The following is a 14,861-nucleotide window of genomic DNA, read 5'->3' as shown; positions in this document are numbered from 1 at the left end:
CGTGAGGCACGTTCAAGTGGACGACGTGCCTGCTGCGTCATTTGCGCGCCGCCTCGCTCCCGATGCACTTCTTTTCCCGTCAGCCTGAAGATAGATGTTTCGATTTCAGGTGAGTATTGTCCCCTAAAAGCCTCTGCGCGCTTCTCCTGAGGCTGAAATCACATGTTTTACGGAAAGTTTGGAGTGATTTCAGGCTACGCCTGCTTTGTGTGCCCAGTGTTAGCTTTTGTTTACGCCACTGCCAGATTTCAGTGCGGTTGGCGGCCTGTGAAGCAGCCCGCTTGCCTGGTGACATGAGCCCGGTGGCAGGGTGACCACGTCGCGCCTCCGATTACCACCATTAACTAGTTGTTTGATGAATAAACCTCTACTATAAATGGCCAGAGTGTGTTAGTTAACCTGACATCATCATTTTCAGTTGTTGTAGAGACGCAGTTCTGCATCGACGTGGGTCCTACGTGATGTAACGTCAGCGTTAGCATCGAAGCTAGCTGGTCCTCTGGCTGCCTGCAGGGTGTGTGAGGGTCGTGGGGGATTCTTTAAATATTTAAATTTGATTAATTATTGGTTGTTTAGAGAGCGGAGCTGCTAACGGGTGCGTTAAATGATGTGTAGATGTTCACGTCCCGCGTTTTTCTGCTCTGCGGCTGGGACGTTTTTCCCAGCAGGAATCCATGCTCCGTCATGACTGCGTTATGCAAATTACGTGGTCGTTTTAGGGTAATTGTTGATGAAACATACGTATTTACACCTCTATGAATGTTAACTGCTATTTTACACAATGATTATTGGGCTGACTTTGACTTTAATTTCAATACAGACGGTTTAAACCCAAGATAAATCCTGTGTTTTTCTCATCGAGTTCATTTGAGTTGGTAACATAAATCAATTTTTACACGTCAAGCTGCAACAAATTAAACCGAAAAACTGTTGGGATGGGGTCAATTAAGACAAGTAATGAAGTCAACATAACAATGATGATTCAATCAGGTGATTTGGTCCAGAAGCCTCCGTGAGGGACTGAGTCTTTAAGGGACTAAATATGTTCAGAGGATCTCCAGTTTGTCCACAAATGTGAGGAAATAATTCAGGAGTTTAGAAAGAAGAAAGATTGGAAGGGATTTGCATATTTCTCCCTCTACAGAGCAGAATATCATTAAAGCATTCAAGGAATCTGGAGGAGTTTCAGTGTAAAGGACGAGGGAGCAAGCCTGAGCTGGACCCCCGTGATCTCTGATCCCTCAGACGGCGCTGCATCAAGAACCCTCATTCATCAACAGCTGATAGAAGCACATGGACAAGGGATTACTGTGGGAAACCTTTGTGAAGCACTACAATCCAGAGTTCCATTCACAGACTTTACTGTGCAGAGAAGAAGCCTGATGTTAACCTGGTCCAGAGGCAGCGTCCACTTCTCTGGGCTCGGAGGCGTCTGGGATGGAGCGTCACACGGTGGAAACGTGTGCTGTGGTCAGAGCCATCAGTGTTCCAGATCTTTGTTGGAAGAAATGGAGCAAAGAGCAAAAGGAGCATCCAGACTGCTGTCAGCAACCAGTCCCTGCAGCCAGGCTCTGGGATGGTATGGGGTTGGATCAGGGCCCGAATGAGCAAAGCTCATTTCCACTTCTGTGATGGCAGCATTAATGCAGAAAAGCTCACTGAGATTTTACAGCAACATATGCTGCCTTCAAGAACACATCTGTTCCAGGGACGTCCGTGCATTGTTCAAGCAGACCATGTAAAAGCACATTCTGCACACATTCCATAGGCATGGCTGCACGTTAGCTTCAAGACAACAGCTGACAGATACGGTTTCCAAACTTGCAGATACTTCTCTTCCACCTCAGAGGTGATGGTGTCAACAGGGCATAGGGCAAATCCAGAAAAGATGTATTATGTCTCTGATGGTCTGGGAAGACCTCTTTGTCCCACTGGGAGAAAACTGGAAGTCATGGTCAGGAAGAGGGAGGTCTGGGCTGCTCTTAGGCCGGTGCTCCCACTAACTAGAGCTATTAAACAGTGGAAGGTTTAAAGGCTCTGAAAATGTATCTAAATGTCATAAACTGAGATGTTTTTTCCGTCTGTTTCTGCTCTGCTTTCAGTCCCTGGACGACGACTGTACGTTGGAGGAGGAAGACAATGGAAAGGTAGAAGAGGAAGATGAGATCGATCAGTTCAACGATGACACGTTTGGAGACGGGGCCATCGGTGAGGCTCAGTAAAACGTCTGTTCCACCATTATGTGCAGTATTCATCCTTGTGTGGGTTGAGCTTTCACAGTAACAGGTTGACTGTGTCAGACGTAAAAGAGTTCATATTTTGCTTTTTGGGATTTCCCCTCCTTCAGTGCGTTCTGCAGCTTCTTCTGAATGTTTAACGTCTGCAGCAGAGTTCCAGGCTGCACACAAAGAATGTGCAAACCTGCATCATCGCACTAACATGGCAAGTTGTTGGTCTTAGAATATAGGTTTGAATAAAAATAAATACATAAAAAAATGTTTAATTTCAGACTTTACATTAAAGTCAGTGAATTACTGATACAGTAAATCGCTCTGACAGCTCAGGGCTGCTCCTTCTCTGCTCGCCTTCAGTCCTAAACCTTTGCGTGCTGATGATGATAAAAGTAGCAGAACAATTCAGAGCAGACTGGACCTTTTATGGAGGCCTGTTACAGATTTACAAGCTTAACGGAGCATCTCAGACATAAACTAAGAAGAGGTGCTGCTGCAGTACAGTCGTGTGTTTTTTAATGTTGAGCAGTAACTTTCCACGACTAGATGAAAGCAGTTAGTTTAAAGGTGACATATTCTAACCTTTTTAACAATTTTACACAGTCTTTGTCTTGACAAACTTCGGTCAGAATATCTGTTGGTTTAAGCACAGTGGCTCTACTTCAGCAGGGTAGTTGTTAGTTAGCAACAGATGCTTTCCTATCTGAACCAACCCTCGTAGAAATGCATGTCATTAAATCATTAAACAATTGTACTCGGAGACCTACATCTTTATCAGAAACATGCCGATAATGTAACAGTAACACACCGAGAGCGGTACACAGCGTTCAATGTAGCAGCGAGAGCGAGGAGAGGACCTTATCCACACAGCTGCAGGTTGATGAGTGACAGAACGGAACCGTTCAGCTAGAAAGCTTCAGTTAAAGTAATGTGGGAACAATAATGTTCATCTTTCAGAAAAGAGCAGCAATAACTCCTTAGAAGCTGGTGTACGTCATCTTCATTAGCTCAGCTGTTAGCGTTAGCTGCTGCTAAAGGAGAAAATAAGTCAATAAATAAACCATGAGCAGTTATTTCTCAGATGCTTCCATTTCCCTGCTCTGAAGTTCAGACTCTGAGAGTTGGAACTGATCCCTCTTTGTGGCTCCGCTTCTTCAGTCCAGCGTTGAACTGGACCAAGTTGTTAAAACAGTGGGATGAAAAGTGGCTGCTGCACATCCACAGTTAGCTAACTCTGCTGGAACATTAGCCTCAGATAGAGTTTATCCACTGGGCTCTGAGATCCTCTAAGGCTGCTGCTGGCAGCAGAACAGTCTGCAGACACCCTAATAAGGTGTTTATATCATGTTGGTTTGTTCAGGGGCTGAATAATGAAGTTTTCTGTGCTGGTATCTCAGTTTTCTGCATATTTAAGAGGCTTCTGTTGATGGTGACGACTTATTCTCTCCTCGCTCATCACCCTGAAGATGGCGGATGTCTTTGAGAAGCCACAGATCGAGACATTACTTCGACGTTACGTGTCTGACGTGCATGAAACTGCTGCTGAGGTGACTCATTCTGGCTTCTTTCCTCTTCCAGATGACGACTGGCAGGAGGAGCACAAGCGCCTCGCTGAGCTCGACCAGCGCGATGGGTTAGGGGCGGGGCTTAGCCTGGGAGGAGAATTGGATTTAGGAGGAGCTGAGAACTCGTCCTCCACACGTCTCCCGTCCTCTGAGGGTCACCTCCCCCTCCCATCTTCCCTCCCTTCACTCGGCCTCTCCTCGTCTTCCTCTGGACTGCCTCCACAAGGTCAGTGATGTCATCAGAGGCTCATGCATCCTGTTTTCAGTCTCCTTCAACCTTCTGCTCATTTGTAGCTTTCAGAATCGGCTGTTGAATCTGAAGTTTATTAATGAAGGCAGCTTCAGGTGAACAGAATCTGTATGAAAAGGTGATCGTTTAAAGTCGGTAAACCCTCATTTCAGATGCAGAAGAGCGAGCGGGGGAAGGTGACCTGGCTGAGGCCCTGGCTCGTTTCATCCTGGAGGCCGACCCGGCCATCGCTGGGGTCGGAGCGGCCGAGAAGCCCGGTCCATCATCCAGCCTGGCTGCCCTGTCGGGGCTGGACCCACCCAGAGTCCTGCCACAGCCCACTTCCATCCCACAACCCTGTCACCCCCAGCACCAGCTGCCTCCCGGGCCCTCCGCTTCAGGTGAGCATGACGTCATCCGCCTTCATGTAACGAATTAGTACATTCTGTGATGTCACTGAAAGCAGCCTTGTAGTGGTTGTACTTCCAGAGTCCTCCATAAAGTTTGGAGCAGAGCTCCATCTCTCTGAGCCACCTTCATCAGTGCAGGGATAAGACACCTCAGCTTGTTTCTGTAGCTGTTCAACATGAGGAGGGAAGCTGTGATTAGGCTGAAAAACCATGAATAAACCATGAGACGTGGGTCAAACCTTAGATTACCAACATCAGCTGTCTGGAAGATCATGAAGAAGAAAGAATGCTCTGGTAGGCCAAGGAAGACAGAAGTATCCTCAAAGGCCCGTCCAACAGATCAGAACCATCTTCAGGAGGCAGGTGTGTCTTTGTCAGAGACGACTATCCACAGAAGACTTCATGAACAGAAGCACAGAAGCTACGCTGCTACATGCTAACCGCTACTTAGCCACAGAAACAGGATGGACACATTAGTTTTCCAGAAAGTCCTTAAAGGAGCTGCAGAGTTTTGAAAAAGGTGTTCTGGACACACTGGACCAAGACTGTATCAGAGTGATGGCAGGAAGAAAGTGTGGAGACCAACAGGAAGAGCCCAAGATCCAAAGCACAGCAGCTCCTCTGTTAAACACGGTGGTGGGGGTGTTATGGTGTGGGCATGTATGGCTGCCACAAGTACCGGCTCACTTATCTTCACTGCTGATGGAGCTGCTGATGGCAGCTGCACAATGAATTCTGAGCTGTATAGAAACATCTGATCTGCTCCAGCTCCAGTAAATGCCTCAAACTCATTGGACGCAGCTTCATCCTGCAACAAGATAATGATCCCAAACATCCTGCTGAGGCAGCAGCAGAGATTCTCAGAGCTGAAACATGGCCGAGCCAGTAAGCTGATTCACATCCAGCTGAGCAGGCCTTCTGTGTGCCGAAGGAGAGACTTAAAGAAAAAAAAATTACATTTATAGCTGGCTTTTGCCATAATAGTGTCATTAAATATGAACAAAGAGGATCAATTGTTGTTATGACATCACAACAGCCTGAAATGTTCCCTCGTTGGGTGTTTTTATGGGTCTGGTGGTCGTATGGCTTCTCAACACGTCGCGCTCTGCTTCATTTCAGGCCTTCCTCCCTCGTCCATGCTCAGCTACCAACAGCAGCAGCACATGCTGCGCAGAGGCGCCACTCCTGTGGGGCAGGTGAGTCTTTATTAAAAAATATCTGCAAACTCAGTGTGTGTTAGTTTCTGCAGTGAGATGAGAAAACGTTAGATTGTGGGTTTATCTGTTTAAAGGCTGTAAAATGATGAAGAAAGGCGCAGGTTAGCAGTGGTGTGGAGCATTTGTCTTTGTGTTAATAAAGGGTGCAATCTGCCTGTAAAAGCTGTCTAAACTGCATTCTTCTTCTCTTAGATGAACTCTCACAGTATCTGGGAGAACAGTATGGGTTTTGGGCCGGTCAGTCTCACCCCCGGACTGGTAACACACATGGAGGTGGGTGAAGCTCGCTGCTCCGTCACATCCCCAGCTCACCATTTCAACCTCTGTTCTATGACGGATCTGACTCCACTTTGCTGAGTATTATTTATTTGTTGGTATGCTAATTGTTTACCATATTTTTCCCCATCGTTCGGCGGCTCTGAGCGGATGACACCGTCTCAGCCGCAGAACATGATCGCCTCTGGTTCCAGGATTATTTAAAGTTGAACAGGGACAGTTTTCAGTCGGACTCCTGAAGCTCAGCGATCAGGGAGACGAAATGAGTCTGTAATAATGAACAGAAACGTTCATCTGGAAGCACTTAAAGTGCTTTGACTGAGACGTCAGCTGCAGCTGTGTTTGCTCTCAGCTCATGGAGAACAACTGAGAAAAGAAGGCTGCAGCTCACTGACTGATGCTGTTAAACAGTAACTGTTCATCAGAGTCACAAGCCCCTTTCAAACTGCTGAATAACCCGCGTTTAATTCGCGAATTTAGTGTGTCCGCTGTTGCGTTCACACTGCCGACCCGGGCTGCCGCGTCAACTCGACTCGCCTTTCGACCCGCGTCGGACCCTAGTCTTTTTGCCGAGTTTGGTGTGAACGCAATCGACGCGGGTCGGACGTGGGCGTGACGTGAGGAGTTTAAAAGACAGAATGGACAACTGATTCAGAACAACAGCGACAGGTGAGGACAAGTTTCACTCTGTTTTAGCCTACATCAAGTTGGAGACATTTTTTTAATATGGCCAACTGGGGAGACAAGGAGGTCCGCGAGCTCCTCAGCCTCCGAGCAGAGGACGTTATTTTTATATGGACCTCTGCTGGAAGGGCTGGCGAGAAAGATGGGAGAGCGCGGTTTCCCACGCGCCGTAAAGTAACATCTCCATGAACATACAATTGCATAAACGATATCTCAAGGTGTCCCGCCATCGTTTGTTTGAAAATTTGATGCAGACAGGTGTATTTCACCCTTCCTCCAACGCATGGCTTGTGCCTACGTCATTGTACACGCCCAGCATTTTATGTGTTTCGTGTGACGCTCTGCCACTAGGCAACGCCCCCTGAACTCGGCTTCAGGCGACACGGGTCACCCTGACACGCTAAGCTTTCACATTGCTCGACGCGGGTCGAAGGTGCAATTTGGACCCGCTAAGGTAGCGGGTCTCAGTGTGAAAGGGGCTTATGTGAATGCAGGCTGAAGGCAGGCAGACTCACACAGGTGTGCAGAAGGCACTGGATGAGCCCTCATTGTAAGCCTGCTGCAGCAGAGCACGGGTCGTGTTGTTGGAAAGGCCTTGTTAAGCTCTAAAAACTCACATCTGAACATAAGACTGATGCGTGCAGAGAACATGCACTGAGCAGCTTGTTCATGGCTCTGCATTATCACTGAATTATGGGGGGTTGAAAGAGATTGAAAACATTTCTTATTTGGCTTATTGGGTTCACACTTTAAATGAAGTGGAGCCCTTTGGCATCAATGGAGATCTGCTTATCTTCTCCTTTTCCTTTCAGCCGTTCCCTTCAGGGGTCAGCACAGCGAATCCGCTGCCTCCACCTAACTGCATCTTCTCCTCCAACACCAACTTCGCCTCCTCTTTCACTACATCCATAAAGCTCCTCTTTGGTCTTCTTCTGTGTCTCCTGCCTGGTGGTTCCAGCCTCAGCATCCTTCTCCTCCTCCTCTGTCCTAACCGCCTCAGTCTGACTTTATCTCTGAAACTTCTAACATGCGCTGAACTCCTGTGATCCGGTCCGTTCTCGTCACTCCCAAAGAGAACCTCAGCATTTTCATGCCTGCTACCTCCGGCTCTTCCTCGGCGCCGCTGTCTCTGAACCATAAACATCGCTGGTCCCACCTCCATCTTGTACCCTTCCTTTTATTCTTGCTGATACTCTTTCATCACCCCTGACACTTTCCTCCACAAGCTTGTGACGTGGACACACTGTCCGAAGCCCCGCCTTGTTCTGGCCGAGCAGAGGGTCAGAGGTCATCCAATGATCCAGCTGCTGGGAGGATAATAACTCGATGGAATAATCGATATATAGTACCTAAATAATGATTTGCTGCTGCCTCGCGTGTGCGTTCATAGACCTCTGGAGTCTGTTAGCAGCCAGCAGACGCCACAAACTCATCTGGCCAACGGGATCAGTTTTTTTTTTTTTTTTTTCAACAAAGTTTTCTTTGTCTCCTTCTTCCTCCTCAGGACAGTCCGCTCATGTCTATAATCAAAGAGGTGGGGCTTCCCAAACGACCCGCTCAGGGTAGGAGCGATGATGGACGGGACCTGTCTGAGAGGGTTCCACCCCCACGCTCTTCTTCCCCTGTGATTGGCTCCCCGCCTGTGAGGGCGGTGCCTATCGGGACTCCGCCCAAGCAGCCCATGAGCCACGCTTTGAATCATCAGGTGAGCAGCAGAGTCTCTCCAACTACTCTGCTCACTGGTTTTAAGGATCCAGTAAACATTTATATGAACAGAAGTCTTCCTGCATCTGCTGTCAGCTAGATAGTTAGTTAGTTAGAGTGTTTAGTAATCAGTGCTTTAGTTTTTTAAGTCTGTTCTCTGTGTGTAGATCCACCATCCCACGGCGGTTCATGTGAGAGCCCCGGTCCAGCACCGGTACCCCACTCCTTTCCCCGAGCGCCTGTCACCCAACACCCTCCTCAATCTAGCTGTGAGTCCCCCCCGGTCCTGCAGATTCTGGGAGTGGTAGAAGTTTTCCTCTAACTTTTCGTGCCGTCTTTGCAGAACTCTCCACTGTGCCGCGGTCCATTTCCTCCCAGAGTTGGTCCAGTTCTGTCTCAGATTCAACGAGCCCAGCTGCTCAACTCTCAGGTTGGTACCAGAGATGAAAAGGTCCTTTCAGATCGTAGAGCTGCTGTTTCTCAGAGGTTTTAATGGGTCAAACTTCAGGGGACACTTTGGGCCGTTTGTCTCGGCTGCGATGTGACGTAGATGAATGAGTTCAGGTTTCTTTGATGGAGCCCCTTTCTGACGGTTTGGGGCATCCAGAAGAATGATTGTCTGGTGAAGGAAAGGTGAACGGTACCGTCTGTTCATGTGTGGCGCTGCTCCTCACCCAGAGGAGCGGACATGGTGCCAGAACATCTGCCTTTTTCAGCTGGTGGAGCGCCGTGCCCTGAGCTAGATTGACAGCAAAGGTCTTGAAAAAGAAGGACCAACGCTGCAATAATCAACTCTTTGCATAAACTTGACATAATAATAGTCAATAAAAGCCTTTGAAACACATGAGATGCTTGGAGTTGTTCTTCAGATGTGAAATCACTGCAGCAGCAACCTTCTCTGAGCAGAGGATTCCTCTCGTCTCTAAACTTCGCCCCGTTTGTCTCCAGGTGGCAGGTTTCCCTTGCGGTCCTGCTCCTCCTTTGTTACCGGGCGGAGGTTTCAGACCCTTCTTCGGGGGCCCTCCTCCACACGGCCACAGGATGGGCCTGCCTCACGGCCCCCCCAACCACGCGCCTCCGATCCGCCACAACACTACGCACCTCCACCCGCAGCACCGACGTATGCTCACCCAGCGCATGCAGAGCCGAGGAGGGTGAGGGCGTCCTGCATGTTTAATGTCCTGATGCAGTCATCGGTGTTCTCTGAAAACCCTCCTGAGCCTTTGTGTCCGTTTCCTTCCTTCAGGGACCGTGTCAGGACCGGAGGGGACCGGCGCAGCAGGGACCCCTACAGCAACCTGATGACTCAGAAGGAGAAGGAGTGGGTCACCAAGATCCAGATGATGCAGCTGCAGAGCACTGACCCGTACCTGGATGACTACTACTACCAGGTCAGTTAGTGTAGTTTAAAGGAGCAGGTGGAGTTTTTATTAACAAAAGAGAATAAAAAAGATGAAGTTCTTCAGCAAATTACTTTAAACAAGCGGCCTAAAAGACACATCCGTTTAACAATGATGTGGGTTTAATCAACTCATTAACTTATTTTTATTAACTCATTTTATTAACTTAATAACTCATGTTACACTTAGCTCACCTTCAGCTGCACCAGTGTTTCTTCCTCTCCTCTGTGAGCAGAACTCTTCCATCCTCTCTGAGCTACATTCCTGCTTCTTGTCAGAACCAAACTGCTGATCCTCATCCAGATAAACTCAGAGCTTCTCTGAGAATAAAATTCTTAAATGAGCTTAATTCTGTTCATTTGTTTTAACTATCCGTGTAGAACTATTATGAAAAGATGGAGAAGCGTCAGGAGAGGGAGCGGGACAGCAGCAGTAAGAAGGAGCACACCACCAAGCTCATCACCCCGCAGGTGGCCAAGGTCGAACACACCTACAGACCAGGTAAATACGAGCGGAGCGCAGCTGGAACACCTGTAAACGCCCCCCGCCGTGCTGCTGACCCCTGATTGTTGTGTCCGTGCACAGTTCAGTTCGCGGGGTCTTTGGGGAAGCTGACGGTCTCCAGCGTCAACAACCCCCGAAAGATGATCGACGCTGTGGTGACGACTCGCTCGGACGATGAGGTGCGCTCGTGTTTCTGACGGACGTGAAGCCGGAGCTGAAGGTCATCAGAGGTCATCGGCGCTTAATCTGATTCTGTTTGTTTGCAGGAGAAAAGGGAGAAGCAGGTGTGGAACAAGAGGCGACAGATCCTCTACACCGTGGAGAAGGTAGGGGGCGCCTGTTTGAATCCGGCGGCGGGGGGGAACTCTCCGACACAGCTCCGTGACGCGTTTCTCCTCTTTCGCTCCTGTCCAGATGTACAGTTTGCTGCTGGAGGTTCAAGACTTCGAGAAGCGTTTCGTCCAGACCCCGGAGGAGGACCGCGAGGCTCTGCTGGAGCAGCACAAAACCAACACGGAGCAGCTGTGCGGCTCTCTGCGGGAGAAGGAGTGGGACGACAGGTGAGGCGAGCGTTGGGGCGACCTGTTGCTGTCTGCGTGTCGGCACGCCACTCACACGTTTTCTTCTTGTCGTCTGAAGAGTGAGCGATGAGCAGTGTGTGATGATCATGTCGGTGAGGAAAGGCAAGCGGCTCGTCTCCAGGCTCCTCCCACTCCTGCCTTCGACCCAGGCTGCTGCTGTTGTGATGGCGATCGCCCGCAACCTCCCCGCCTTGGCGAAGAAAGACAAGCAGGACCAGGTAGAACTCAGATGTTCTGCATGGATCCGTTTTAACCAGATGTGAGATGCTCTGTGCTCACCTGCAGCCTGTGTCTGCTCACCTGTTCAGGTGTTGTGCTGGTTGGTGGAGCCGGTTTCTGCTGTCATCCAGTCGCTGTCGAGCTCCGCCCTCACCGACCTGCTGCAGGAGCTTCAAGGCAGCGAGGGCCAGCTGTCCACAGTGCTGCAAAACAAGGTGCACACACGGCTCTAACCTTTTATTCTTTGTAGATTCAGGGGCACCAGGAGTTTAACAACAGCGTCCGAGTGAAACGACCCCCCACCCCCCTCTCCTTCAGCTCCCACCTGGTGTCCAACGTCCTGTAAACACTTCCTGCTTGGCAGCACATTCCTGGGTCCAAAGTAAACCACCGTATAAATGTCGGTCATCCCATTAACGTTGCCTGCTCTGCAGCAGCCGTTTGTGGCGCTCTTTAGCATTTGGTAGCGAGCCACGTTTCTCCTCCTGGGCTGGATGCCTCTCAAACTAACCTTTTAACCCATTGAGGCCGGAAAAGCATTGCTGCATTTCTACCTTTAAAGCCGGGGGCGCTGTTGCGTTATTCTACCCTTAAGGCCGGGAAAGCGTACATGTCTTTTTTCATGTATAAGGTTGTTTTGCACCAATTATTGACCTCTGCGCCAATTAAATGCATTATAATAGACACGTGAGAGTGTCGTCATGTTCCTCGTGTCATTGTTTTGAAGTTAAGTTATATCGCACAAGCATGGAGGACTTTCAGTGGGAAGACATTTCAGACGGTAGCGATTGTGAGGAGTTTCTTGGCTTTGATGATGGCGTATCATTGATGCTGATGAACGTGCTGACCCAATTGATCGAGATTTATGGCTAGCACATATGTTTGAAGATGACGATAACGGCGAGGATGATTTTGAAGGGTTTGAATGTGAGTGGAAGACTGACAATTACCACCGTAATCGACGGAGAGATTTCAACCGCACACCAGGGGTGAAAGTCGATTTACCTGCAGATGCCACACCGTTGCAGGCATTTAATCATATTTTTACTGAGGAGCTTTGGGCGCATCTCGTTTCCGAGACGAATAGATACAGTGACCAGGTACTTCAGACTCCAGCTCGAGCAAAGATGGCAAGGTGGTCACACGTAACTGTGCCGGAGATGAAAACATTTATTGGAATGTGCATGGGCTCCTTGTGCTGCCAGTACGAAGAGATTACTGGCGATAAAATAAATAATTTAAATATAAAATTAAATTTTATTTTATTTTAATTACTGTTTTCTAATTGAAAATAGCGCTGTTCCTGCACTTTACTTTTTACATTTTCTATTTTCGTGAGGGTGTATATAAATAAACTCAATTTCCAAAGAAAGCCACAGGTGTAAGCTCTCAAATACTTTTTGAATTTTCTTTCTATCTGCTACAGAGGCTGAGAAATCAATCATTTAGTAGGCGTTGACACAATTGCTGAATTTTTAGAAAAACTTCAGGTTTTAGGGGGTCTTTCTGAAATCGCCCATAGGTTTTACAGGCATTCTTTTCCAGGCGTCTTAGACCTAAATGGGTTAAAGAAAGAACTGATTGTTTGTAATGTTTCTGTGTGCGTTCAGTTTGGCGTGACACTGCTGTATCTGATCCTGAGTGAAGGAGAGAGGATGCAGAGCTCCGACCCCAACTGTCAGCTCATGGACGACAATCGATGGTACGGCGCGTGAGTCTTCTTCTGTTCTTTGTTACTTTTTGTTGCCCCTCGTCACATCCTTCTTCTTTTCGCCCCGTCTGTTCCCCGGCGGCCTCGTTTGTTCCCCGGCGGCCTCGTTTCTCCACCCAGGACTGAGTTGGTGTTTTCGGTGACGAGGGAGCTGCTCAGCGTCCCCTCTTCATCGCTGTCCCCTCCCCTCTTCACCCCTCCCAACCTGCTCTCCCTGTTCTCGCGCTACGTCGATCGGCAGAGGCTGGAGCTGCTACAGGACAAGCTACAGTGAGTCACCGTGCACACGCACGCACGCACAGATGATTGGTTTGTTTTTATTTGGCAATTTCAGTGTAAGCATGAAAATAAAATGTAATGTTTCTGTCTTTCAGGATCTCTGCTCTGTCCAGGTAGAAGTTACTGCACCATCATCACAGCTCCACCCACCCCCACCCGATGCAGAACCTTTGTTTGTTTGGATGCGTGTGTCAGAGGAGTGTGCGTGTGTTCTCTGGAGGAAAATCCACGGTGGATCATTTTAATGCGGCAGATTCTTTAGTCACTTTTGTTTTTCTTTGTGTTTAGTCTCTGGTTGTGTGTGTGTGAATTGGTCTGAATGACAATAAAAATGAAATCTGCATTTTTAAATATCTTGTTTACGATTATGCCTGTGACAAAATTAAAAAGTATTTCTATTATATTGACACGTCTGCTTTTTTTCTTCCTGTAGTTGGTCTCATTTTGGAGATTTAACTTGTTAAAGTAGCTCCATTTAGTTCCTGGGTCCCCAGAACATTTTACATTTAACTCTTGGTTACTCAGAACATTTAACAGATTCTCACTCATCTGATTATGAAATGTTTTTTAATATTTACATGCTGATATGAGAAAGTTTGATAAGACGAAGAGTGTTAAGACTTGGCCCTGACTCAAACTGACTAAACAAAAAGAACTTCTCTCTCAGTAGACAGCAGTTCAACATCTGGGGTGCAGAAACGCTCCTTCTCAGTGACATGTCCAGGATTACACCATCTCTGTAATCCTCCTCCTTTACTGTTACTGCTCTGTCTGCAGTCTGTCCGTATAGTCTTAAAGCTGAGCAGAGAGCTGTTAGAGCTGTTCCTGCAGCCAGATCTCTGCCTGATATTCCTGCTGTGTCCTCATCAGGGCTTCAAGCTCGTCCATTTTATCCACCAGTGATCTCACATTTCCCACGATGATCAGGGGAAGAAATGGTTTAAACTAGACGTCTCCTCTTCAACTCATCTGGTTTTGGGGTCTTATTCCAGGCATTACTTGGGCTTCCCAGCAGATGTCCTACCAGCAGCTCAGCATCCAGTAAACTATGTAGTGTTAAAGTAAGGAAGAAAATATAATCGTTTATGATCTATATATCTGATCAAATAATGGCAGTCACATTTATCAGAAATTAAAATGACAAAATATCTATCCTTCACATTAACAAAACATCCCTGAAAACATGAAAAAAATTACCGCCCGAACAGGGACTTGAACCCTGGACCCTCAGATTAAAAGTCTGATGCTCTACCGACTGAGCTATCCGGGCTCTGAGTGAGCGGCTGAAAGGACAAATATCATACTATATAAGCACCCCTTTATGTGGGGTTTTTCATTTTTGTAAGCTCAATATTAGACATTTTCTTCGAAATCATAACGCCTTTTGATTACAGATTGTTAAAAAGGCACGAAGTACAGTGTCAGATTGGCTCCTTCAGCCACAGCTACAAAAGGTCGTTAAAAAACCCCAATAGGAAGAAAAATAGCTGAATAATAAATATTTAATACACAACATAAATAATATATGATACAGTAATATGCTCATAATATTTCTCGGTCTTCACTTTTTCAATCATTTTCACTGTAATCCGCTAGCTGTTACCCGTTATCAAGAACATAAATGTTGTTTCCGCTTTTTTCCTTTCAGAGTAAAAGCACCAACATTGAAGCCCTTCCGTTTTTTCACTGATACTTCAGAACAGGAGCGATTAACTAGAGCTAAGAGCCACCGGTTAAAGAGGAAGGAGGAGGTGTGCGGCTCTGAGGAGACGCCATGACGTCGCCTCATAGCTGCTAACGTTAGCCTGATCTCTGCCCTGGATCAGTGATGTTCCGTTAATAAACACTGTG

At 47.7% G+C, this 14,861-nt stretch overlaps 1 protein-coding gene and 1 non-coding gene across 2 annotated transcripts; one reads left to right on the top strand and one right to left on the bottom strand.

Annotated features, from left to right (window-relative positions):
- Positions 1–5: 5 nt before the first annotated feature.
- On the top strand, positions 6–13,413 carry patl1 (PAT1 homolog 1, processing body mRNA decay factor). The gene is made up of 20 exons (XM_075463311.1): positions 6–109; positions 2,103–2,208; positions 3,810–4,022; positions 4,199–4,426; positions 5,555–5,631; positions 5,845–5,925; positions 8,117–8,317; positions 8,484–8,585; positions 8,660–8,746; positions 9,265–9,470; positions 9,563–9,707; positions 10,097–10,217; positions 10,302–10,399; positions 10,487–10,546; positions 10,635–10,780; positions 10,860–11,019; positions 11,110–11,235; positions 12,631–12,722; positions 12,852–13,001; positions 13,106–13,413. Exons 1-20 carry the CDS (start codon positions 95–97, stop codon positions 13,125–13,127), a joined length of 2,436 nt encoding a protein of 811 aa, XP_075319426.1. The 5' UTR covers positions 6–94; the 3' UTR covers positions 13,128–13,413.
- A 794-nt stretch (positions 13,414–14,207) lies between these two features.
- On the bottom strand, positions 14,208–14,280 carry trnak-uuu (transfer RNA lysine (anticodon UUU)). Its single transcript has one exon. It is a non-coding gene; the product is annotated as a tRNA-Lys (tRNA).
- Between the last annotated feature and the right edge of the window lie 581 nt (positions 14,281–14,861).

This window comes from Odontesthes bonariensis, chromosome 4 (genome assembly GCF_027942865.1).
Source record: "Odontesthes bonariensis isolate fOdoBon6 chromosome 4, fOdoBon6.hap1, whole genome shotgun sequence".
Classification (NCBI taxonomy): Eukaryota; Metazoa; Chordata; class Actinopteri; order Atheriniformes; family Atherinopsidae; genus Odontesthes; species Odontesthes bonariensis.
Note: the sequence above shows the minus strand (reverse complement) of the source record. Positions and strands in the feature narration are given on the sequence as shown.